Source organism: Gorilla gorilla, chromosome 5 (assembly GCF_029281585.2).
Source record: "Gorilla gorilla gorilla isolate KB3781 chromosome 5, NHGRI_mGorGor1-v2.1_pri, whole genome shotgun sequence".
NCBI lineage: Eukaryota > Metazoa > Chordata > Mammalia > Primates > Hominidae > Gorilla > Gorilla gorilla.
In genome coordinates, this window is record NC_073229.2 from 47,312,888 (window position 1) to 47,338,991 (window position 26,104).

The 26,104-nt window shown below is 46.9% G+C and overlaps 2 protein-coding genes across 5 annotated transcripts; one reads left to right on the forward strand and one right to left on the reverse strand.

Moving 5' to 3' along the window:
• Positions 1 to 1,477: 1,477 nt before the first annotated feature.
• MOG (myelin oligodendrocyte glycoprotein) lies at positions 1,478 to 16,700 on the forward strand. Of its 2 annotated transcripts, XM_004043537.5 has the most exons (8): positions 1,479 to 1,772; positions 3,792 to 4,139; positions 10,520 to 10,633; positions 12,006 to 12,026; positions 12,267 to 12,287; positions 14,625 to 14,741; positions 15,045 to 15,065; positions 15,516 to 16,700. In XM_004043537.5, exons 1-8 carry the CDS (start codon positions 1,688 to 1,690, stop codon positions 15,527 to 15,529), a joined length of 741 nt encoding a protein of 246 aa, XP_004043585.4. In that variant the 5' UTR covers positions 1,479 to 1,687; the 3' UTR covers positions 15,530 to 16,700. The 2 variants fall into 2 exon arrangements, with proteins under 2 accessions (XP_018885552.3, XP_004043585.4); XM_019030007.4 differs by having other exon boundaries at positions 1,478 to 1,772; positions 15,045 to 16,700.
• A 32-nt stretch (positions 16,701 to 16,732) lies between these two features.
• ZFP57 (ZFP57 zinc finger protein) lies at positions 16,733 to 25,488 on the reverse strand. Of its 3 annotated transcripts, XM_004043546.4 has the most exons (5): positions 25,377 to 25,488; positions 21,201 to 21,685; positions 20,255 to 20,381; positions 19,708 to 19,809; positions 16,733 to 18,092 (listed from the first exon to the last, which is right to left on the reverse strand). In XM_004043546.4, exons 2-5 carry the CDS (start codon positions 21,621 to 21,623, stop codon positions 16,834 to 16,836), a joined length of 1,911 nt encoding a protein of 636 aa, XP_004043594.2. In that variant the 5' UTR covers positions 21,624 to 21,685; positions 25,377 to 25,488; the 3' UTR covers positions 16,733 to 16,833. The 3 variants fall into 3 exon arrangements, with proteins under 3 accessions (XP_004043594.2, XP_030868257.1, XP_055245843.1); XM_031012397.3 differs by lacking the exon at positions 21,201 to 21,685; XM_055389868.2 differs by lacking the exon at positions 25,377 to 25,488 and having other exon boundaries at positions 21,201 to 25,370.
• Positions 25,489 to 26,104: the final 616 nt, after the last annotated feature.

A 26,104-nucleotide genomic window follows, 5' to 3' on the forward strand; every position in this document is an offset into this window, starting at 1 on the left:
TGGCTGTGATGGCTGGGCAGGCTCCTGACCCTCTCTGCTCCCACATGCCTCCACCCTCATCCTGATCTCCCATCCAGCTTTTGACAGCTTGCTTGGTGCTGGACAGTTGCACACATCTTACCACCCCCAAACCCTGCCCAGAAGCATCTTGTGCGTAACTCTCCTACCTGAATATGCAACAGGGAGAAAGAGTGTCCCAGGACATTTTAGGTTTTTGAAGGAGAAAATCCCCACTTGGTAAAAAGCCAGAGATCCACAGCGGCCACTTTTTCCATGGGACTGACCCCTGCAATCTTGACTTTCAACCACACAGCACAAGAGTAGCCAAACATTGCTTGTGTCCAAACGCTGGCTGCCTTGCAGGGTGAAAGAATAAGCAGTTCCCAAACTCAGCTGACTTTAATGTCCTTCTAGCTCCTTATGCCCATCTCGGACAAAAGCAGAAATGTATGTCTCAATTGTGTTTCTACCCCTTGCTGCCCAATATAAATTTTTGTGTTGCCCAATATAATTTTTTGTGACGATGGAAAAGTTCTGTATTTGTGTTGTCTGATGAGATAACCACTAACTGTAGTGCTATTGAGCATTTGAAACATGGCTAGTGTAATCAATGAACCAAATTTTTAATTTTATTTAATTGTAATTAATTTTAAGTGGCCACATGCAGGGAGTGACTGCTGCATTGGACAGCACGGCTCTAAATTGGGCCTTTTTTCCTTATTTGATGAGGCATACTTGCCTTAATATTGGGAAGTCTATTTTTGGAACCTGCTACCAATGCTGGTCTCACACTTGCAATTCTCAGCTGAGCCCCGAGGTGAGAGAAAGGTCATTTTCCATTCCAGATCTCACTCTCCCCTGTGACACTGAGGAAACTGGCAAGTGATGTGAAGGCTGGAGAGCGTGTCCTGTATGCTGGCTCTGTCCCTTCCGCCTGTGTTGACTGACATAGTTAGTTGCTGCCTTTGCTGGTCTCCCTTCCTCCAACCTTGCCTCTCTGAGCACACCTGACATTCATCTCATGACTTCCCTAAAAACATTCTTTGGGAACAAGAAACTAACAAATCCCAAGTGACCTATCACATATACAAACATACAGAACAGAGTTTGGATTTGCGGTAGAAGAAAGGGAGGTTGGACATCAAGAAGAATGGTCTGGTGATGACAGTTGTGAGATAATAGAAATAGGATAAAGAAATCTAAGTTTTCTTTCTTTTTTTAAGAACCAATAATAATTTCTCTCTTTTGACTAGTCAGTAGGGCTGGGGTGGATTGGAGGAACCTTACGTATTCCATGAACAAGCCTCTTCCTAAGGTCCTGTAAGTGATCCTGCCCCACTGATTAGCCCCTAGAAGACCCTTCAAAGGTTGGATCTCCAGGAGGGAGTGGGGGAGGAAAGCCCTGTACCAGGCAGCCTCTGCTCCATTGCTCTGGGGGGGTGGGGAAGGCAAACCCTGGTCATCCCCTCAGTCTGTAGCCCTTTTGTGTGAGTGCCTGGCAAGGGTGACGTGGGGCTGTTTCTGCGGGCACAGCTGCAGCACTTACCGGAGTGGAGGCAGGGCCCAGGCAGCACTGCCCTCCAAGATCTTCCCTCGGGCTTTTCAGCAGTAAGGGGACATGCACCCCAAGGGCCTCCACTTGGCCTGACCTTGCTGCGGGGGCTCTCTGTCCCCAGGAGCAGTAGAGATGGCAAGCTTATCGAGACCCTCTCTGCCCAGCTGCCTCTGCTCCTTCCTCCTCCTCCTCCTCCAAGTGTCTTCCAGCTATGCAGGTAAGACATTATTTTTTTCCTGTCCTGGGGAGACCCTGAAAACAGAAAGGCTAGTTTCCTGGGGCTTAGCTCCTTCAATCATCCTCAAGTTGCTATATTATCTTTCTAAAACATAGACCTGCTGACATGCCTCCCTTCCTCAGAAACCTTCCGTGGGTGGTTCTTACAGCGTTCAAGATGGAGTCCAGACTCTTTTTTTTTTTTGAGACAGAGTCTCCCTCTGTTGCTCAGGCTGGAGTGCAGTGGCATGATCTCGGCTCACTGCAACCTCAGCCTCCCTGGTTCAAGCAATTCTCCTGCCTTGGCCTCCCAAGTAGCGGAGACTACAGGCGCCTGCCACCACGCCCAGCTAAATTTTTTCTTTTCTTTTTTCTTTTTTTTTTTTGTATTTTAGTACAGACGGGGTTTCACATGTTGGCCAGGATGGTCTCGATCTCTTGACCTGCTGATCCGCCCGCCTCGGCTTCCCAAAGTACTGGGATTACAGGCGTGAGCCACTGCGCTAGGCCTAATTTTTTTATTTTTAGTAGAGATGGGGTTTCACCATGTTGGCCAGGCTGGTCTGGAACCCCTGACCTCAAGTGGTCTGCCCTCCTCAGCCTCCCAAAGTGCTGGGATTACAGGCATGAGCCACTGCGTCTGACCCAGACTCCTTAATGCGACTAACTCAAGGCTTTCCTTGAACTAGTTCTTACTTGTCTTTCCAGCTTTGTCTTTTCACCTCTCAAATTGAGATAAAATAATAACAACCTCTTGGAGTTCTCATCAGGATTACATGAAATGAGATATGTAACATGCTTAGCAGTGCCTGTCCATAGTAAATCTCAATAAATGTTTGTGGAATTATAATATCTTGTCATGTTTGAGACTTTGCTCTGCATAATCAGGCACCAGTAGGTTTTTATAAAGGAACCCGGCTGTCATGTGCAGAGGAGAAATAAACAGAAAGATTCCCACCCTCAGGGAGCCACCTGACTGACAGAGGCACAGTGCATCCACTCTCCAGGTCTAGGGGAGAAAGCAGCCTTGTTTCTTAGTAGCTCAGAATCTGACTTGAGAAACACATCCACATAGAAAAAAACAAGGAACTTTTTGGGGTCAGGGTCTGGGAGCCACAGTGAGGTGGAAGATACAAGGGAAGGAAGAGTGAAATAGAGCCATCCCCAGGGTGGAAGAGCTCAGAAGAGAATTTGGGAAACAAGGTATGAACAAGGACTGAATAGTGAGAAGTGATGGAGAGACAGTTAAAGTAGATGGAGTGACAAAAGCAAAACCTCTAAGGGTAGAATAGGCAGCAATTTGGCCAAGTCCTAACAGGGAGGCCCATGGGAGGATTCAACCTCAAGATGCTGCGCCACATTCCAAGAGGGAACCTAAAGGCTGGGCTGAAGAGTCAGAGATGGCTACAGCTGGCAAAAAGATGGGCAGATGCTGAGAGGAGATGATTGCTAGAATGTTCTGTCCAGGACATTCACAGTATCTCTATAACCAGAGTCTTTTTTGTCGTTGTTGTTCTCAAGAAGGAAACTTGGGGCCGGGTGTGGTGGTTTATGCCCATAATCCCAGCGCTTTGGGGCCAAGGCAGGCGGATCACCTGAGGTCAGGAGTTCGAGACCAGCCTGGCCAACAGTGTGAAACCTCATCTTTACTAAAAAAACAAAAATTAGCTGGGTGTGGCGGTAGGTGCCTGTAATCCCAGCTACTCAGGAGGCTGAGGCAGGAGAATCACTTGAACCTGGGAGGCGGAGGTTGCAGGGAGGCGGAGGTTGCAGTGAGCCAAGATTGCACCACTGCACTCCAGCCTGGGCGACAGAGAGTAAGACTGTCTCAAAAAATAAATAAATAAATAAAAAGGAAGAAGAAGAAGAAGAACAATTGCAATACTCCCTGGCTCTAGAATGTCATTTAAAAGTCGAGTGTCTTCTTCCTTCCCTGTTTTGAAGCAGCCCTTCTCATGACAGGCTTGCTTGCCAAGGTTCCCTCTGACCTTAAATCTCTTCCTTTTGGTGTCTTGGACAGGGCAGTTCAGAGTGATAGGACCAAGACAACCTATCCGGGCTCTGGTCGGGGATGAAGTGGAATTGCCATGTCGCATATCTCCTGGGAAGAATGCTACAGGCATGGAGGTGGGGTGGTACCGCCCCCCCTTCTCTAGGGTGGTTCATCTCTACAGAAATGGCAAGGACCAAGATGGAGACCAGGCACCTGAATATCGGGGCCGGACAGAGCTGCTGAAAGATGCTATTGGTGAGGGAAAGGTGACTCTCAGGATCCGGAATGTAAGGTTCTCAGATGAAGGAGGTTTCACCTGCTTCTTCCGAGATCACTCTTACCAAGAGGAGGCAGCAATGGAATTGAAAGTAGAAGGTGAGTAGTGCCATATAATATTAGGTATTAACTGTTGGGTGGCCAAGAACAATTATTCTCTCAACTGAGATGAGATCCCTCAACCCAAACATCTCAGTCCTGGGAATGATTTCCATAAAAATGTACACATCAATAAACAGAAACTCATGCTTAGGGATGTCTGTTGCATCATTATTCAGAGTAGCAAGGAAATTGGGATCAAAATCAAGGCCTTTGAGTAGGTAATGACTGAATGAACAATGGTAGCCATACTGTGAATATTATGCAGGCATTAAAAAGATTATTTTAGCACTAGGCCAGATGGTTTGGAGGCCTTCTATAAGGTATTATTGAGTGATAAGAGCAAGCTGCTGTAGGATACAAAAACAAAAACAAAACCCTAGGGCATGGTGGTTTGCCTCACAGCTACTCAGGAGGCTGAGGTGGGAGGCTGGCTTGAGCCCAGGGGTTTGCAGTTACAGTGAGCTATGATTGCACCACTGCACTCCAGCCTGGGTAACAGAGCAAAGACCTTCACCCCCACTCCCTACCCGTCTCTAAAAAAAACAAAAACAAAAACAAAAAAACCCTTGGGCCCAGCGCCGTGGCTCACGCCTGTAATCCCAGCACTTTGGGAGGCCGAGGTGGGCAGATCACAAGGTCAGGAGATCGAGACCATCCTGGCTAAAACGGTGAAACCCCGTCTCTACTAAAAATACAAAAAAAAAAAAAAAATTAGCCAGGCGTAGTAGCAGGCGCCTGTAGTCCCAGCTACTCGGGAGGCTGAGGCAGGAGAATGGCGTGAACCCGGAAGCAGAGGTTGCAGTGAGCCGAAATTCTGCCACTGCACTCCAGCATGGGGGACACAGCGAGACTCTGTCTCAAAAAAAAAACAAACAAACAAACAAAAAAACCCTGTATTTGTGAGCACACACACACACACACACACACCTGTGCTTGGTCCTAGTGAATAAGCAAGTAAATCAAATGTCTAAATATAATTATAGAAAGGAGATGTCACCTTTTGGCTGTACCTCCACTATTTCATTCTGCAGAATTGCAGAATTTCTTTTTTTTTTCTTTCTTTCTTTTCTTTTTTTTTTTTTTTTGACACAGAGTCTCGCTGTGTCACCCAGGCTGGAGTGCAATGGTGCCCTCCGCCTCCTGGGTTCAAGTGATTCTCCTGCCTCAGCCTCCCGAGTAGCTGGGATTACAGGTGCCCACCACCACACCCAGCTAATTTTTGTATTTTTAGTAGAGACAGGGTTTCACCAGGTTGGCAAGGCTGGTCTCAAACTCCTGACCTCAGGTGATCCACTCGCCTCAGCCTCCCAAAGTGCTGGGATTACAGGCATGAGCCATGATGCCCGGCCTCAGAATTTCATTTTCAACATGTTTTGCATGATGGGTGATTTTGGAGAATATTTTTTGCTCTATCGCAGGATGATTAAGATGTGGACAAGGTGAAGTGGATGGAGGGGGAGCTTTGAAAGTTACTTGCTATTTAATTGAGGAACTAAACTGCTTTGAGAGCCTGGGGGTCAGATCCTCTGCCTTTTCCTCCTCCCCACTTGCAGTGCAAACATCAGACAATTGATCACTATTGTATCTTGGAGGTGGGAGTGACCATTGCAGTGCTGGGACCAGAAGATGGCACTGTATGTGGAACAACAAAGCACTATTTCTAGAGACTGCCTGCAGGGATATGGAAATAGCTTTATGTGTCTCAGAATGTTCTTCATACAGCTGTTCTTATTGGGGAAATTCTACTTGCTGAAAAGTTTGATAGTGAGATCCTCTCCAGTTTGCAGATTTTTCTCCTTCCTGCTCAACAACTTCCTAGCTCAGTAACTGCCTCTCCCAACAAACTCCCTCAGTTTCACCACACCAAAAAAGGAAGACAAGCCAGGTGCAGTGGCTCACACCTATAATCCCAAAACTTTGGGAGGCCGAGGCGGGTGGATCACCTGAGGTCGGGAGTTCGAGACCAGCCTGACCAACATGGAGAAACCCTGTCTCTACTAAAAATACAAAATTAGCCTGGCATGGTGGCGCATTCCTGTAATCCGAGCTGGGAGGCTGAGGCAGGAGAATCGCTTGAACCCCGGAGGCGGAGGTTGCAGTGAGCCAAGATCGTGCCATTGCACTCCAGCCTGGGCAAGAAAAGTGGAACTCCATCTCAAAAAAAAAAAAAAAAAAAACAAGGAAGACAAAAAGAAAAGCAGCTAAAGACTTTGCCTCAGGGGAGAAAGTTCTCTTTTGGGTTGCTATCGACATTCCAACCTCCTGTTCCCACCTCTTCGTCTGCATGCCTAAGAAACTGTTTTACAAGTAAATAAGGGACGCTTTGTCTAGGCTTCGGAGCCAGGAAGTTGAGACAAATTTAGGAATGAGATGAAGTAATGGTATTATTGCAAGTCTCAGGTGTAACTACCTCTGCTCTTTCTCTGAAGAGTTTCTAATTTCTCTTTTTTACTTATTTTTTTCTTGTCATTTTTATGATTTTATTACTAGTTGTCTCTAATCCTTTCTTTAAATTCTTCATTATGAAAAATAAAAACAAATGCCAGGCGCGGCAGCTCACGCCTGTAATCCCAGCACTTTGGGAGGCCGAAGCGGGCAGATCACCTGGGGTCAGGAGTTCGAGACCAGCCTGATCAACATGGAGAAACCCCGTCTCTACTAAAAAATACAAAATTAGCTAGGCGTGGTGGCACATGCCAGTAATCCCAGCTACTTGAGAGACTGAGGCAGGAGAATCGCTTGAACCCGGGAGGCAGAGGTTGCGGTGAGCCAAGATCGCGCCATTGCACTCCAGCCTGGGCAACAAGAGCAAAACTCCATCTCAAAAAAAAAAAACCACATACAAACCAGAGATAATATTATAATGAGCCTCCAAGTGCCTACCATCTTGCTGCAGCACTTGTCAATCCAGGGACCACCCACTTCACCGGCTCCCCACTCATTACCACCCTCCCCTACTCAATTACTGAGGTAAATCCTAGGCAGCATGATCATTTCTTTTTTTTCTTTTTATTTATTTTGAGACAGGATCTGTCTCTGTCACCCAGGCTGGAGTGTAGTGGCATATCTCTGCTCACTGCAGCCTCTGCCTCCTGGGCAGAAGCCATCCTCCCACCTCAGCCTACGTAGTAGCTGGGACCACAGGCACACACCACCACACACTGCTAATGTTTTGTATTTTTTGTAGAGACTGGGTTTTACCATGTTGATCAGGCTGGTCTCAAACTCCTAGGCTCAAGCAATCCTCCCACCTCGGCCTCCCAAAGTGCTAGAATTACAGGCGTGAGCCACTGCACCCAGCGAAGAACACTTTTTAAAAAATAAATAGGCCGGGTGCGGTGGCTCATGCCTGTAATCCCAGTACTTTGGGAGCCCAAGGAGGGCGAATCATGAGGTCAAGAGATCGAGACCATGCTAGCTAACATGGTGAAACCCCATTTCTACTAAAAATACAAAAACAAAATTAGCCTGGCATGGTGGCAGGCGCCTGTAGTCCCAGCTACTTGGGAGCTGAGGCAGGAGAATGGAGTGAACCCGGGAGGCGGAGCTTGCAGTGAGCTGAGATCATGCCACTGCACTCCAGCCTGGGGCAACAGAGTGAGACTCTGTCTCAAAAAAAAAAAAAAAAAAAAAGCCCCCCCTCCCCACACACAATAATATAAATAAATAAATAAATAACCACAATACTATTATCACATCTTACAAACTCAACAAAAATTTCTTAATATCATCAAATACCCAGTTTGTGTTCAAATTTTCCTGATTGTTTCATAAATATACTCTTACAGTTGGTTTCTTTTAGAGAGATTCAAACGAGACCCACCTTTTGACCTTTGCCCTTAGGGTTTCCCAGGGTCTGAATTTTGTTGACGACATTCCCATGTTGCTATGTAATACGGTCCTCCATGCCCTGTGTTTTTCTGTAAACTGATAGATGTGGAGGTGCAATGACATTTGTGTTTGATTTACTTTGGCAAATATAATTCATCAGTGATACTCTATACTTCTTGTTGCTTTGCATCCGGAGGCTGATAATGTCTGCTTTTCTCTCTTTTCTAATTATTTGTGAAAGGAAAAATGTGGGGGGTTGGGAGAAAAAAACCCTTAAGTACATACTCACTAAATCACATTGCTACAGGTAACTTCCATTAAGAACTTGAAAGTAAAGGTAGCTGCATTTTCCCCTAGGGAACACAACGATAGACAGGAGCCTTAGTCTACAGCTTGAAGGATTGTAATTATACCTAAGCAACCCTCCTGGACCAGTTCAACGTTATTAGCTGTGATGTATCCCTACCTTTGATGTCATTATCCTTACTTAGCTCCCTTAAAGCAGAGATCAAGATGAAAAGGGCTTCAGTTGCAGCATGGCACATGGAGATTAGAGTGGGGCTTTTGGATGCTGAGGAGCAGACCTAGAATGGGAAATAGATGGGAGCCACAGAAGTGAAGGTCCCCCTCCCTCATTGCTCAACCTACTCCACATCTCCAGGTCTGCACATCTGTTCAGTTACTGAATCCTGTGTAAGCTACCTTCTTTTTCTTTTTTCTTTTCTTTTTTTTTTTTTTTTTTTTTTTTTTTCTGAGACGGAGTTTTGCTCTTGTTACCCAGGCTGGAGTGCAATGGTGCAATCTCGGCTCACTGCACCCTCCAACTCCCAGGTTCATGCAATTCTCCTCCCTCAGCCTTCCGAGTAGCTGGGATTACAGGCGTGCACCACCATGTCTGGCTAATTTTTGTATTATCAGTAGAGACAGGGTTTCACCATGTTGGCCAAGCCGGTCTCGAACTCCTGACCTCAAGTGATCCACCCACCTTGGCCTCCCAAAATGCTGGGATTACAGGTGTGAGCCACCGTGCCCGCTGTAAACTACCTTCTTAAAAGCTCTAGAAGAGGGCTCTTAACCTTTTGTTGTGTGTCATGCACCTTCCGCAAGCTGATGAAGTTGATAGACCCCATCTCAGAATTTTTTTTTTTTTTTTTTGAGACAGTGTCTCACTCTGTCACCCAGGATTGGTTGCAGTGGCACGATCATGGCTCATTGCAGCCTCCACCTCCCAGGCTCAAGTGATCCTCCTGACTCAGCCTCTTGAAGAGCTGAGACCACAGGCTTGTGTCACCATGCCCAGCTAATTTTTAATTTTTTTTCATAGAGGCAGGGTCTCACATTATGTTGCCCAGTCTGGCCTTGAGAACTCCTGGGCTCAAGCAATCTTCCTGCCTTGGCCTCCCAAAGTGGTGGGATTACAGGGGAGAGCCACCACACCTAACCAGAAGAATGTTTTAAATACACCAAATAAAACATTAATACCAAAATACAGTTATCAAAATATTAAATTAACAAGAGTTAGGGTGGCCCTATTAATTAGTGTAATTTCAAAATAGTAATGAACATAAGTGATAGTTTGAGATTTCTGTGACTTTTCTAATGTGACATGAAAATATTTGTGATTTTTCTTTTTCTTTTTTTTTTCTTTGAGATGGAGTTTCGCTCTTGTTGCCCAGGCTGGAGTGCAATGGCAAGATCTCGGCTCACTGCAACCTCCGCCTCCTGGGTTCAAGCGATTCTCCTGCCTCAGTCTCTCAAGTAGCTGGGATTACTGGCATGTGCCACCACGCCTAGCTAATTTTGTATTTTTTAGTAGAGACGGGGTTTCTCCGTGTTGATCAGGCTGGTCTCGAACTCCCAACCTCAGGCGATCCGCCCGCCTCGGCCTCCCAAAGTGCTGGGATTACAGGTGTGAGCCACCGCGCCTGGCCAATATTTGTGATTTTTATTGATGACAAAGTCAAAGGTTCTCTTCATATTATTGTGGTGTATCGCCTACAAGCATAATTAAAATAAACACTAAATTTCAGTTTAAAGTTTACTGAAAATAAATATGTATTTTTTATTCCCTATTTAAGCTTTGAATCCCCTGACTTCCTATACCATTACCACTGTCCTAGTTCAGGTTCATGTTGTTTTTTACTTTAATTGTTATCACAGTCTCCTAACATTTCTCCCTATGTTCTCCAGTCCTGTAGGTGCTAAATCTGATGTGGTCACTTCTCAGCTTGGAATCCTTCAGTGCACCCCCACAGCCTTGAGGATCCGATCTAAGTCCGTTAGCTGCTCCTTAAAACTCCCCCAGCCTGACCCAATACACAATCTTGACTTTAAACCACTTGTCATTCTAAATCACTAGCATTTCCTGGAAAAAAAAAAACCATTTTTCCTTCAGGGCTAAGCTCAGGGACCAATTCTGTGTCACCTTCTTTGAATCCTGATGATATTCACTTCTTTATTTGACCTGATTTATTGGGCCCCAGGCACCATGCTGAGTGTTGGGGATTCAGCTCTGGACAAAGTCAAATGTCAGTCCTGCCTTTCAGATCCTTTCTACTGGGTGAGCCCTGGAGTGCTGGTTCTCCTCGCAGTGCTGCCTGTGCTCCTCCTGCAGATCACTGTTGGCCTCGTCTTCCTCTGCCTGCAGTACAGACTGAGAGGTACAGGGCAGAGGGTGGGTGGATCAGGATCCTTTCTTTAAATGAGCTGGCTTCTTGGAGCTACACCACTTAACATGTATTTGTGAGTGACTTCTGGGTTCAGAAGTTCTCACTATTGAGTGATAAAGAAAAAAAATAACTCCATGATGAAGGAGTTTTACATCTTACGGAATGCTTTCATATGAATAATCGGACCTAGCATTTCCCTATGAGCTAACTATGGCATATAGTAACCCCATTTTACAGAGGATACAACTGAGGCCAGGAGTAGTTCAGTGACTTACTCAAACCGATATAACTTATAAGTGGTAGAGCTGGGGCCTCTGTATCATACCTAGCAGCTCCATGCAACTTGGGAGAGTGTGAGCTTCAAAGTCAGACAGGTCTAGGCTATTAGGAGTTTTGAATAAAAATACTGAAGTGAAAGTCTCTACCACACAGTAGGCATTCGAAAATTGTTTCCTCCTTCTCCATTCAACACTGAGGACTCAGGTCCAGCTGCTGATGAAGCTCCTCTTTTTTGCCTAGAGCTTTCATTCTGAGCCTGCTCCTCCTACCAAGTGTCTCCCCAGTGCCAGAGCAGGAAGAGTCTTCACTCCTCCCCATGCCCCACCTCCCATTTGTTACTAAGAGGAGAGGAGAAAGTAGCAAGGAGGGTATGGGGAATGTTTTGGGGGAATGGGTGTTGGTGGGATCAACAACAAAGTCCTTTCTCTCACCTTGAATTCATCCCAGATGCCTGCTTGTTTACTTCTTCCACACGAAAAAAGGCCTTCAGCCCTCATGGCTGAGCAGAAAGAATCTGAATGTTAGAGTCAGGCAGCCTGGGTTTCAATTCCATCTCAGGTACTGAACTATATAGCAAAATTCTTAGATTCTCCAAGCCTCAGTTGCCTTGTCTGTCAAATAGAGAAAACATCCTCCCTCCTAAATTGTAGGGAGGATTAAAGTCATGCAAAGTGTCTACTACAAATCCAGTCACAAAGTAGCTAGCTACTCACTAAATGTTCAGCTCCTCCTTCCTCATTCAGATGGGAAGTGGCTTTAGATCTACAAAGTGGCAAAGCAGTGGGCTGGAGCAGCTCTGTGAACTGAGAATCCAAGAAAAGGGGCGAAGAGCAGCTGGGATGTATTAGATGCTTGTGCTGGCTTGGAGCATTGCTCATTCTTTATTCTCTATTGTATCTAGACTATAGCTAGAGAAAGAGCCGCAACCCTTGGCTTTAAATCCAGTGCTCTTCCTACTCTCCTAAGGTTGTTTCCAGGCTGCAGAGAAATAGCCTGCACAAGGGGCCCAGGCGCTGGGTGCGGGAGGGTCCCCACCGAGAGCCAGAACATGCAGGAACTAAAATGTTGCCTTTTTCTATTTTAGGAAAACTTCGAGCAGAGATAGGTGAGTTCCAGTCATCGTTTCTCCCAATTCTTGCCTTTTGGTTTTTTGGCATAACGGAAATGGTCCCGTTCTTGGACCGTCTCTCCCTCTCAATACCCTGTTTTCCGCTCAGTTTCCCTTTCTCTACGGTGGGTGTGTCGTGCCTAGAACAAGTTTTAAGTAATTAAATAACAAAGACTCAGGATAAAAGATCCTTTTTGAGTGCCCTACTAAATCCATTTCCATTTGTTTCTCTTTCAGAGAATCTCCACCGGACTTTTGGTAAGTTCCGGCATGTCTAGGCCCTCCCGGGTCAACTTGGTATTTCACTCTAGTTCCAGTCACCTGGGGGAACAAGGACCCCTGGCTCCTGGTTGGGTCTCTTCCTCTCTTCTCTTTTCTTTCTTTAAATAAGAAGTCATTTGCATTTAGGATTGGTAAAATCATAATAAAAATACTCATGTACTGTTTTTATGTGCCAGGCACTATTCTAACTACTTTAGAAAAACGTTATCTTATTCTGTTTAACTCCTTATGCACATGATCTCTCTTTTCAGGAATGGCAAAACAGAGGTAAATAGATCGTTTACACGTAAACCTGATGTCTGGTTGGGGAGGTGAAACAAACAGAAACAAGACACAACTGTATCACCTGTACTTATATTTCTGCTTTACAAACTCAGGATGTTTCCATGAGTACACAACATGACTAATCAGAGAAGACCTCATAGAGGAATAGAAAAGCCACCAAGCCCCACTAGGAATTGACCCCTCAAGGACATGGTTTCTAGCCTTTTTGTTCACTGCAGATTGCCCAATGCCTAAAGATAATGGCAACAGAAGAGCACCCAAATATTTGTTAGATAAATGTTGCAGACACTAGAAGGTGTCATTAGGGCACAGATGGTACCTTCTCTGAGCAAACTTCCTTCACAGCTCCTCCTCCCGAGGCTGTAGGTGACTCTACTCTTGTCACCTGGCACACAGAGTTCTATCCTACGATTTATGAAATTAGACCAGTGTGTGGACCACACACACACACACATCTTTACACACCCAAAGAGGAGGAATAGTATCTTTGTTTTGGAGGACTTGACTATGAAAGGTCTTAACTCCTTTTTGTACCATGAATCTCTCTGGCACTCCAGTGAAGTCTAAAGGACCCCTTTGCAGAATGTTTTTAAATATACACATAAAATAGAACACATAGGATTGCAAAAACAATCATTGTACTAAAATACAGTTATCAACCGATAATCACATTTGTGATATAGTAACATAAATGTTTCTTTTCTTTTTTTTTGAGGCAGAGTTTTGCTCTTGTCGCCCAGGCTGGAGTGCAATGGCGCGATCTAGGCTCACTGAAACCTCTGCCTCCCGGGTTCAAGCGATTCTCAGCCTCCCGAGTAGCTGGGATTACAGGTGCCCGCCACCACACCCAGCTAATTTTTGTATTTTTAGTAGAGACTAGGTTTCACCAGGTTGGCCAGGCTGGCCTCGAACTCCTGACCTCAGGTGATCCACCCGCCTTGGCCTCCCAAAGTGCTGGGATTACAGGCATGAGCCACCGTGCCCGGCCATAAATATTTCTTTAGCCAAAGTAATACATTAAGTAATGTAGCAGCAAGTCTAATAACCTGTAATTTCTTTCTTTCTTTTTTTTTTTTTTTTTGAGATGGAGTGCAATGGCACAATCTCGGCTCACTGCAACCTCCACCTCCTGGGTTCAAGCGATTCTCCTGCCTCAGCCTCCCAAGTTGCTGGAACTACAGGTGCATGCCACCATGCCCAGCTAATTTTTGTATTTTTAGTAGAGACGGGGTTTCACCATGTTGGCCAGGCTGGTCTTGAACCCCTGACCTCAGGTGATCTGCCTGCCTTGGCCTTCCAAAGTGCTGGGATTACAGGCATGAGCCACCAGGCCCAGCCCAATAACCTTTAATTTCAAAATACTAATAAACATAAACAGTATTTCAAGATTTCTGCAATAACTCTAATGGGAATGAAAACATCTATGGCTTCCATTGGTAATTAAGTCACAGGTACTGCTCATATTGTGGTTAGTTGTAAAATGTTTTGGTTTGTTTTGTTTTTTCCAAGACTTGGGGGAATGGGTGTTGGTGGGATCAACAAGAGTCTTGCTCTGTGGCCCAGGCTGGAGTGCAGGGGCAGGATCTTGGCTCATTGCAACCTCCGCCTCCCAGGTTCAAGCGATTCTCCTGCCTCAGCCTCCTGAGTAGCTGGCATTACAGGCACGTGCCACCACGCCCAGCTAATTTTTGCATTCTTAGTAGAGATGGGGTTTCACCATGCTGGCCTGGCTGGTCTTGAACTCTTGGCCTCATGATCCACCCGTCTCAGACTCCCAAAGTGTTGGGATTACAGGCATGAGCCACCACACCTGGCAGTTGTTACATTTTTAATGAAAGAAAATGTTAAATCCAGTTATTGAAAATAAGGAGGCAGTACTTTTCTCATCCAAGTTCATGGACTCTCTGAATTTTGTCCCCAGAGTCCTTTGGTGTTCTAGGACCCCAGGTTAAGGAACCAAAAAAGACAGGTGGGTGGGGCATGAGGGGAAACACATGTTAACCCTGTTTGTTCTGGTGAACAATTCAGATCCCCACTTTCTGAGGGTGCCCTGCTGGAAGATAACCCTGTTTGTAATTGTGCCGGTTCTTGGACCCTTGGTTGCCTTGATCATCTGCTACAACTGGCTACATCGAAGACTAGCAGGTGCAGTGTCTGGGCAGCAGGCAAGACCGCCAGATAGTGGGGGACCAAGTCAGCTCTGAATGGGAAGCCAAAAGAGAATAGAACCAGGACTCAAGATTAGGGGAGCTGGGATTTCCTTATTCCTCTGTCCCCATGCCCAACCCCAGGCTCTTCTGAGAAAGTGTGAAGAGAACCACTTACTGGATCTGTGGGATTCCCCAGTGGAAAGGGCAGTGTGGGTCACTCCAAATGTCCATAGGGAGGATGTGGGGAAGGTGCTATTCATCTTCCACTAATCACATATTTGTTTCTTTTTGTTTTCAGGGCAATTCCTTGAAGAGCTACGTAAGTTCTCTTCTCTCTGTTATAAGCAGAGAATAAAAAGCCAGGAAAGGGAGACAGAAGCAACAAGAGGAAGAGGCGGGCTATTGAGGGATCACATTCCCAGAGGAAAGGAGGAGCTGGAGAGCCTGGGTGGAGGGAAGACTCCTCCTGGGAGGTAGAGGGCAAAGAGGCCAGCTGTTAGAGACACATTTACAGGTGGCAGAGAAGCTGGAGGCACTCCTATCTGCCACCTGATCCATTCCTCCTTCACTGCCCCTAAGCAGGAATCCAACCCTAGCTGGTCTCATTGCCCATTCCACAGCAACTGCCCAGTGCCTCACCTCTCAGATCAACCATTGAGTCAGGAATGGAGACAAGATGACCCCAAGGGCTTTTCTTCTCCTTAGTTCAATGGTTTTATGATACAAACTACTGACATACGTTTTTCAAGTTATTTTCTCCTTCTTCTAGGAAATCCCTTCTGAGTGATGTCACATCTTGGCAGGGGTGGAGGAGAGCCTGGTTGCCCAGGGATTGGTCCTTGGGTATATCTCATCCATCAAGTTGCACACTCACTGGCATCTTTGCTATGGGGACATTCCAATTTGCACTTTCAGGAACACTCTGAATTCCAAGTAGAATTGATTTCCCTTCTTCTGTCATCTACCTTTTCTCTTCCTTCATTTTCCCATTTTTATTACCCTTCTTTCCATTTCTCTCTCCAGTCTTCCACCTGGAAGCCCTCTCTGGCTAAGGACAGGCAGGTGCCCCTCTCTCCATCAGAGGACACCTGTACTGGAGAGCAACACAGGATGGTCTCTGCCATGAACTGGAGGCCAGGAATCTCCTCACTGAAAATTACAGTATGGTAACTTTGCAAATGGTGGTTGTTTCTTCCAAGACTCCAGCCCTGATTGCGCAAAACTGAAAGGCATGTGAAGGGAAGGAAGAGGAAGAGTGCAAAACATTGAAGAGAGAGCTGAGTGAGCTGAAGAGTGAGGATATGAGTAGCCCCAACCCAAACCTGGAGATGGGGAGAAACCTACAGAATACTAGCCAGAGCTCCACCTTGTCTTGGCAGCCTACTAGGGACCTGGGGAAGCAAAAACGAAAGCTGGGCAACATGCCTGCTTTAGAATGTTTTCCTTCTACTTACACATCTTCCACAGGTCTCAGAATCTTTCCTTCCTCTCATCCTTTTCTCCTATCTTCATATCTATCAGAGTATCCACTGTTTATTCAACAATTACTACTTGATGGTCAGACACAAACAAACAAGCTAGGTGCTAATTAATAACGATACGAGTTTTGGCCGGGTGCGGTGGCTCATGCCTGTAATCCCAGCACTTTGGGAGGCCGAGGCGGGCGAATCACAAGGTCAGGAGTTCGAGACCAGCCTGGCCAACATGGTGAAACCCCATCTCTACTAAAAATACAAACAATTAACTGGGCATAGTGGTGGGCACCTATAATACCAGCTACTCGGGAGGCTGAGGCAGGAGAATCGCTTGAACCCAGGAGGCAGAGGTTGCAGTGAGCTGAGATCGTGCCACTGCACTCTAGCTGTAGTGACAGAGTAAGACTCTGTCTCAAAAATAAATACATTAAATAAATAAATAAATAAATAAATAATAATACAAGTTTTCATAAGCACACTTCTAACCCCTTGTCTTTTATGTATTTCCTTCCTTATCCACGCACCTGTCTCCGTCTACTCCAGCCTCATTACCCCAGAGGTCAGTCCTCAGGAAAACCAAACACAAAGAAAGAGCTCAGACAGAAAGGCCATTTATTTATGTTTCAAGATGCTCACTGCCTCCTTTGTTTTGTCTCCTTTGCAGGCCTTCTCTCTTAGGCCTCTTCTCCTGGGGGTGTGGATCCTGGGGGGAGATTGATCACCTCCATGCTTCCATTCCTCCCCAGCCATAGTGGGGGCATCATGAGAGAAGCCAAGCCACTGGCCCAGGATCACCCGGCATTTATGGTGGCTGCTCTGGCACAGTTCCTTGCCTTTATAGCCCTTCCAGTGATCCATAAGGCCCTCTTTCTCCCCAAAGGAGAGGTCACAGATAGGGCAAAGGTAGCTCTTCTGCTTCCAGTGGGTCTGCTGGTGTCTGACCAGCCTGGAAAATGAGCTGAAAGACTTGCTGCAATGGAAGCAGTAGTTGGGCGGCTCTGTGAGGTGGGCCTTCTGATGTCTGGAGAGATAGGATTTCTTGCTAAAAGTCAAAGGACAGTGGGGGCAACAGAAGACATTGAGTCTTGAGGGCTTCACTGGATGAGAGTTGGATCTGGCATCCTGACAGAAGGTTCCAGTGATGGGTGCCTGGGTCCTGGTCACAGGTGCTTGGTTCTTAAGTACAGATGGCTGGTTCTGGGCCATAGGACCCTCAGTTCTAAATATGGGTTCCTGGGACCTGGCCACTGGTGCATGGTTCACATCCAAAAGCCCCTGGATGGACCTCTGGCTTCTGGCGATGGGTGTCTGGAATTCAGCATGGGTGCCTGGAATCCTCAAAGTACACTCCTGGTTTCCATCCACTGGCTCCTGGTTTTGGTGTATCTTCTGGTGGCGTTTGAGCTCAGACTGGTCCCGGAAGCTCTTCCCACACACAGAGCATGAATGGGGCCGGTAACCCAGATGGACGCGGCGGTGACGACTTAGTCCAGAAGCATCACAGTAGGTCTTGTCACAGAGCGTGCAACAGAAGGGCCTCTCCCCAAGATGCATGCGTCTGTGATAGCTGAGGGACTTGGGGCTCCGAAATAACTTCCCACACTGACTGCAGCTGTTAGTCAGCTTGGGATTGTGAACAAACTGGTGGCTATAGAGGTAGGAGCGCCTGCTGAAACATTTGCCACAGGTGTGGCAAAAAAAGGGTGGCCCAGCCTGGGATGCTTGAAGCACCCGGGTCCTGTCCATAGACCCAGCTGGGGCAGATAGGGGGCACTGGCCAGCCCCTCTGCATGCAAGGAAGACCTTGTCATCACTAGTCCCCTCATCTCTCAGACTGGGATGTTGTTCTCGAAGCTCTTTCTCCTTGCCTTCTACAGTGAATGAGGAAGAATAACACAAAATTCACTGTAAGAACTCCAACAGAGGCTTGGCATGGTGGCTCACACCTGTAATCCCAGCACTTTGGGAGGCCGAGGCCAGCGGATCACCTGAGGTTAGGAGTTCGAAACCAGCCTGACCAACATGGTGAAACCCTGTCTCTACTACAAATACAAAAATTAGCTGGGCGTCATGGCATCTGCCTGTAATCTCAGCTACTAGGGAGACTGAGGCAGGACAATCACTCGAACCCGGGAGGCGGAGGTTGCAGTGAGCCAAGATGGTGCCACTGCACTCCTGCCTGGGCAACTAGAGTGAAACTCTGTCTCAAAAAGAAAAAAAAGAAAGAAAGAAAAAGAAGAAGAAGGAGAAGGAGAAGAAGGGGAAGAAGGGGAAGAAGGGGAAGAAAGAAGGGGAAGAAAAGGGGAAGAAGGGGAAGAAGAAAAGAAGAAAGAAGAAGAAGAAGAAAGAAGAAGAAGAAGAAGAAGGAGAAAGAACTCCAACACAGCGCTCCATTCAGCCCAACACACTTCTTGTCTCTGCCCTTGCTCTCCCACCCAGCACATTCATCCTTACCCTTGGGCCTCATAGGCTAGAAATAAGAAGAAAAAAAGAAAAAATTGGCTTTTCAAATTAGAAGCAAATAAAAATTTAACTGGAATCTTTCAACACTGTCAGAAATGTAAATTTTAACTTACAACACTTCTTGAAATCTATCTTATCTCATTCTCAATATTGCTCAAACTCCCATAGACAATCCACAGACACCCACATAATAATGCATCATGAACACTGGGCCACTTGAGGGTGAAAAGAGGTGTTATTAATAATCAAGCTGGGATGAGAAGTATAAACCAGGACTGTCCTGGAAAACCAAAAAGTGTAGTCAGCCTGGCTTGATATCTCTCTCAACTATTTACTACCAGGGACAAGCCTCCCTTACTCCAACCCAGCATGAAACCTATCTCCTTTGCTTCTCTTTTCTCTTGGAAAGAACATTTTAATCAGAGCACTATCATGGACATAAGCAACTTTCATGTCATCTCTCAATCTCTAGAAACTGAAGACATCTACTTCTCCTGAAAGACTTAGATCTTCAGCCAGCCAGGCACGGTGGCTCACGCCTGTAATCCCAGCACTTTGGGAGGCCGAGGTGGATGGATAACCTGAGGTCAAGACATCAAGACCATCCTGGCCAACATGGTGAAACCCTGTCTCTACTAAAAATACAAAAATTATCTGGACATGGTGGCACGTGCCTGTAGTCCCAGCTACTCGAGAGGCTGAGGCAGGAGAATTGCTTGAACCCGGGAAGTGGAGGTTGCAGTAAGCCAAGATTGTGCCACTGCACTCCAGCCTGGCAACACAGCGAGACTGTGTCTCAAAAAAAAAAAAAAAAGAGAGAGAGAGAGACTTGGATCTTCAACTTGAAGTCAAGGGACTTGAGCCTATGATATTAAGCTCTCTTTCAACTCCAAGTCTGACCAGGCTGGACAGAGGTACACTAGGAGAGCATCTATAGAGCATTCATCCTCTCCATCAACTCTCCATCCTTTCAGGGGTTATCCTGGGCCCTTTTCCCCTTCCTCCCTGCTTGGCAATTCTTACCTGAAAGGCCTTCTGTGTTTGGGAGATGGACAAACTCTCTCCACTGTTCCTCTTCTTGCTCAAGCTTGGTGATTAGCTCTGGCTTATGCAGAAAGATTCTGGCTGATGTGTGGGAATGAGAAAGAGTTGAGTTGGTCCCAGGTATGGCCCCTTCACATCTGATGGGGACAACAGGCTACCTCCTGTAGCCTTTGTTTAAGAACCATAACCTGGGACATGTAGATGCGGAAAGGAGACATTAAAAGGCCAGCTGCTAGCAAAGTACCTGGTTCTCAGGAGTGACTTAGTAAATATTTGTTTGATGAATGGAAAAATTTGCATATTTTGAGAACACTATCATCATGTTACAAGTGTTATCTTTGCCTTCATGCAGGCTATCATTTCTTCTCTTTACCACTGAGCTTAGTGACTCAGATCTTTCACACCTGGAAAGCATAGAACCAGGGGTCAGTGAAACTAATTGTAAGCTGATCTACCTGTCCAGGGAAACCAGATGTTCCAGGGCCCTTAGGACAGGGGGCTTGCTGAGGGAAGCCCAGCCTCTTACCCACAGATGTTAGATTCTTAAAGGTTTCCGACATAACATCCTGGTAAAGGACCCTCTGGCTGGCATCTAGACAGTCCCACTCTTCCTGGCTGAAATTCACTGCCACATCCTCAAAGGTGACTGGCTTCTGGAAGAACAGGAGAGACTCAAGAAGTTTATATAAATATATGTATGTGTGTGTGTGTGTGTGTGCGTGTGTGTACAAGATTAACATCCAGTCTCAAGATTCAGAGAATTAAAACCTAAGAGAAAGATAAAACCATGGAAGGAAGAGAGAAATATTAAAAGACAGACACAAGGCCAGCAACTGTGAAGTATAGAAAGGAAAGGAGGCCGGACGCGGTGGCTCACGCCTGTAATCCCAGCACTTTGGGAGGCTGAGGCAGGTAGATCACAAGGTCAGGAGTTCGAGACCAGCCTGACCAATATGGTGAAACCTGGTCTCTGCTAAAAACACAAAAATTAGCTGGGCGTGGTGGCGCCTGCCTGTAATCCCAGCTACTCAGGAGGCTGAGGCAGGAGAATTGCTTGAGCCCGGGAGGCAGAGGTAGCAGTGAGCCAAGATCGCGCCACTGCACTCCAGCCCGGGTGACAGAGCGAGACTCCGTCTCAAAAAAAAAAAAAAAAAAGGAAAGGAAAGGTGAAGAGAAAGGGAGAAAGATAAGACATGGGGGAGAGGAAAGAGGATATGCAGATATGCAGAATATAAACAGGAAAGCAAAGCAAAGGAAAAAATGCTGCCACTCTAACAAATTTCAGGAAGTACTCCATGAAGGATGCCAGGATGGTGCGGGAGATGGAGAAAGGTCTTGCAGCTCCTTTTTCTGGATGTCGTTCAGTCTGGAACAATCTGAGATTTCATTTGACCTGCAGGCAGGAGTATGCATGAAAGAGCTCCTGGAGTCCAGGACCTGGACCCCACCTCTCTCTAGCTTAGTCTCCTCACCTTCTTCACCCGTGCCTCCCTCCAGCAATCTCTCTTCATGGCTTCCTGCAGGGTGGCAGCTACCTCGCCCACCCATGGGAGCGTCTTCTGTACAGGTTCGATTGGCTTCAGCTGTTCAAACATCTTCTCTTCTGTGGTGTCTCTTTCTAGCTTTATCCACTCCTGGCCTGGTGCCCAGGCCTGACTGGATTCCTTCCTGGGGCTATCTACCTCCCAGTAACTGGGCAGATGGAGAGGCCCAGCAAAGGCCCCAGGGTTTGATGTGGCTTCCTGTGACAAATGTATCTGCTCCAAGAGGCTGTCTTCCTTTTTTGTTCTGCTGTCCAAATTCTCCTCTTCCACAATTGAGAACAATTTTGCTTCCCTCAAAGCTGGGGCCACAGAGTTCAGGGCCCTGGTCACCCTTGGCTCACCAGCTGCCATTGTTTAGTAACAACACCAGCCTGCTAGGTGTCTGCCCTCTGTTCTACCCTGCTTCTAGAAACCTGAGGTCAGAGAAAAACAAAACATATCAGCAAGAGGGAGGGTAAGAAACAGCTTCCTTATTTGGTCAGGGAATGCCAGCAGTTACTAAACCCCTGCTGTGTGCCACTGGATGCTCTCAGCAATGAGGTAACAATTACTGGCCCTGTCTTAAGGACCTAATGCAGAGATGCTAAATAATTTTCCAAGGACAAGTGGACATTCTTGATCTACAAAAGTTAATGTTTAAACCTAATGTTAATGTTAGACTCAGTACCATTGGAAATCATGTAGCTGGGGTAACCAGGCTAGGATCTGTCACAGATCACCTCGAGTGAGTCTCTTTATTCTTTCTGACTTGGTTTCATCAGAAATGTGAGAATAAAGGAGACACTCTCTAAGATCTCTTCCATGACCAAAACACACACACACACACACACACACACACAATTCTGTGATCTGGATTTTCAATACATGTAGTAGTTCCCCTTTATCATGGTTTTGTTTTCCAATGCTTCAGTTACCCATGGTCAACCATGGTTCAAAAATATTAAATGAAAAATTCCAGAGGACAGGCACAGTGGCTCACACCTGTAATCCCAGCATTTTGGGAGGCTGAGGTAGGCAGATCATCTGAGGTCAGGAGTTCGAGATCAGCCTGGTCAACATGGTGAAACCCTGTCTCTACTAAAAATACAAAAAGAAAATAGCTGGGCATAGTGGCACACATCTGTAATCCCAGCAACTCAGGAGGCTGAGGCAGGAGAATCACTTGAACCCTGGAGGCGGACGTTGCCATGAGCCAAGACTGCGCCACTGCACTCCAGCCTGGGACATAGAGCGAGACTCCGTCTCAAAAAAAAATCCAGAGATAAACAATTCCTAAGTTTTAAATTGCTTGACATTCTGAGTAGTGTGATGAAATCTTGTACCTTTTCTCTCTGGCCTGCCCAGGATGTGAATCATCCCTTTGACTAGCATATCCACACTGCAGACAATACCTGCCCATTAGTTCCTTAGTAGCTAGCCATCTCAGTTATCAGGTTGACTACTGTAGTATAGCAGTTGCCTGTGCTCAAGAATGCCTTATTTTACTTAATAATGACCCTAAAGCACAAGAGTAGAGATGCTGGAAATTCAGATATGCAAAGAGAAGCCATAAAATAAAAAGGTAAAAATTCTTGTCTTAAGGAAAGAAAAAATAATCATATGCTGAGGTTGCTAAGATTTACAATATAAATTATTTTGAGAGAGATACCACATTCATACAACTTTTATTACAATATATTGCTGTAATTGTTCTATCTTATTACTAGTTATTGTTGTCAATCTCTTACCATGCCTAATTTGTAAATTAAACTTTATCATTATTATGTATGTATAGAAAAAGAAAACCATAGTGTATACAGGGTTTGGTACTATTCATGGTTTCAAAGTATCCACTGGGGTGGGGCGCGGTGGATCACTTCAGGGCAGGAATTTGAGACCAGCCTAGCCAACATGGTGAAACCCCGTCTCTACTGAAAATACAAAAATTAGCTGGGCGTGGTGGCACGCTGTAGTCCCAGCTGCTCAGGATGCTGAGGCAGAATTACTTGAACCCGTGAGGTGAAGGTTGCAGTGAGCCAAGACTTTGCCACTGTACTCCAGCCTGGGTGACAGAGCGAGATTCTGCCTCAAACAACAACAAAAACAAAGTATCCACTAGAGCTCTTGGAACATATCACCTGTGGATAAGGGGAACCACTGTATACACAGATCTTTGTGAAGAATACTGCTAACAACCCAAGAGCAATCACTTATTCAGGGCTCACAATGAGCCCAGCACTGGAGTTCCCTGCTCATCCTTGGAAATTTCCTGCTCAGATGCAAACATAGCTGAACTCTCACCTTTTCCTGCTGACAGCCACTCACCCACATCTCCCTCACTAGAGATAGAAAGAAAAGAATAAAGACCAAAAAACCCTGTTGACTATTTTTTCCTTTCACTTTTTGAGAAGTGTTAATAGAACTGAAAATACCAGCAAGGAAAAACGCCCTCGAGGAATAGAGTTAATTGGATCTCCAAAATGTTGTCATGAAAGGTGTATTCCTGGGATATGAATTTGATTTCCTTCCTTTCTTCCTCTCTCTTTCTTTCTTCTCTCTCCCTTTCCTTTCCTGTCTTTCAAAACCATTCGCACTCCTTTTATGAGGCATGCAGATCTTGGATTATTCTTCCACTTTCCAGCCAACTGCACTTCAAAACAGCCTTAATAAGGCTGGGCACGGTGGCTCAGCCTGTAATCCCAACACCTGGGGAGGCCAAGGCGGGCTGATCACCTGAGGTCGGGAGTTTGAGACCAGCCTGACCAACATGGACTTCGTCTCTACTAAAAATACAAAATTATCCCGGCATGGTGGCGCATGCCTGTAATCGCAGCTACTAGGGAGGCTAAGGCAGGAGAATCGCTTGAACCCGGGAGGCGGAGGTTGCGGTGAGCGGAGATCGCGCCATTGCACACCAGCCAGGGAAACGAGAGTGAAACTCCGTCTCAAAAACAAACAAACAAACAACAACAACAAAAAAAAACGCGTTAGTAACAGTGCCCTCAAGAACCTGGCCTTCCAGTTCTCTGGCAGAGAAGACCTACTGCTGCCGCTAGTCCTCAAGATGGCATTTGCTGGAGGCGGTAGGCAGAGGCCCTAAGTGTGGATTCTAACCCCCGTGGGGACTGAATCTCTGCAGCTGTTGCTTGCCCAGGCACGTTTGCCTCCCATGAACTTCCTTCATCCACAGGGCCCCAAACCTCATGCCGGCGGGAGGAGGAAGGAGACTGGGCATAACTCATCAGACTTTCGACTGTAAGAGCCGGAGGCCGCCTGCGGGCTTATCTGTACCCGGGCCTGTCCCCACCCTTCCAGAATGTAAATCCTCTGAGGGAATGTGTCGTCGCCATCTTTCAGTCCTTTGAGTGCACCCAGTCTCTCTCCAACCCAAAACCCTTTATCCACAGCAATTCTGAGAATGATGAGAATCCCCCTCACCCCTCACACCGCAAACAGTTGCAATGCTTAGTGGGATTCACCCTTGTCGTCACCAACCCTGCTACTCCAGCCACGTGAGTTTTTCGCCTGTCAGCCAAGCAAAATGGCCTTCCTGCAGTCGCACGGCCCTTTGGTCTCTGCTCAGGGCTTCAGGGACCCTTTCCAGCCATTGCCCTGCACCTACCCACCAGATCGCCGCCCTGGTGGGCGCTCCTGGCCCTGTCCTCCGCGCTTAGTTTGTCATTGCGCGCCCAGATCCGGAACCCCAGCCTCGAAGCTTCCGGTGGCCGGGAACAAAGCCGGTTTTGCTCACAGTTGCCTGGCAAAGCAGGCGCTTGTTAGCACCCACTGAATACGCTTATGTGCTCAGAAACGGTCCCATTGGTTGGGACTACCTTCCCCGATGCCTATCTGCCCAGAATCTTCCTTCTGGGATGCCGACTTTTTCAACACGTGCCAGGAGCCCTTCCTCGGCCCGGAATCCCCAGAGTGCCCACAGTGGACAGGGCACCTGGATACACCCCAGACTAACCCACGTTTCCCCGGAGGACCCCAGAGGTTGGAAGCCCCTCCAAGATTAGGGGCGCAGTGCTCCCCTGGCCTGCGGAAGAGTCAGAGGAGTGGGGACAACATCCAACATCAGCCTCTACTACCGCTAGCGCGACTCCCCGCCGCCGCTCTACTCACCTGACGCGCGCAGTGGACCGCGATTTAGGGGCACAGGGTATCCCGGGGACCAGCGGCTGGAGCGCTCCGGACGAGCACCCGCAGTCCCGGCGCCGCGGCCCCGCCCCGTCCCCGCCCTCTTCCGCTCCCTCCCAGTCATCAGGCCACCGAGAACGTGCCCCTTGACCCAGCTGAGAGGGTGAGCCCGCCAAGGTCAAGCTTCCCATTCTAAGAATCATAGACAGCCTGGCCATGCACCACCACTTCGAGCCTCCGACCAACTGATAACTGCTGGTCCCAACTAGCGCTAGGATTTTCGCTTTCCCAGTCTTAATTGACTCTAAAAGAAGAAGAAGAAAAAAAGCCTGGGCGCGGTTGCTCACACCTGTAATTCCGGCACTTTGGGAGGTCGAGGCGGGTGAATTACCTGAAGTCAGGAGTTCAAGACCACCCTGGCCAACATGGCGAAACCTCGTCTCTATTAAAAGTACAAAAATTAGCCAGGCTTGGTGGCGGGCGCCTGTAACCCCAGCTACTCAGGAGGCTGAGGCAGGAGAATCGCTTGAATCCGGGAGGTGGAGGTTGCAGTGAGCCCAGATCACGCCACTGCACTCCAGCCTGGGCAACAAGAGTGAAACTTCATCCGAAAAAAAAAAAAAAAAAAGGAAAGTATTTACGAAAAAAAAAAAAAGAGCAAAGTATTATGATTAAAACACGCGGCCGAGAGCGGTGGCTCACACCTGTAATCC

Coding starts and splice junctions, on each gene's coding strand:
- MOG (XM_019030007.4), top strand. CDS start 1,688: ATGGCAAGCTTATCGAGACCCTCTCTGCCCAGCTGCCTCTGCTCCTTC. Junction 1,773..3,791: donor AGTGTCTTCCAGCTATGCAG/GTAAGACATTAT, acceptor TGTCTTGGACAG/GGCAGTTCAGAGTGATAGGA. Junction 4,140..10,519: donor AATGGAATTGAAAGTAGAAG/GTGAGTAGTGCC, acceptor CCTGCCTTTCAG/ATCCTTTCTACTGGGTGAGC.
- ZFP57 (XM_004043546.4), bottom strand. CDS start 21,623: ATGGCAGCTGGTGAGCCAAGGGTGACCAGGGCCCTGAACTCTGTGGCC. Junction 19,810..20,254: donor TAAGAATCTAACATCTGTGG/GTAAGAGGCTGG, acceptor CCCACACATCAG/CCAGAATCTTTCTGCATAAG. Junction 18,093..19,707: donor AAACACAGAAGGCCTTTCAG/GTAAGAATTGCC, acceptor CATTCACTGTAG/AAGGCAAGGAGAAAGAGCTT.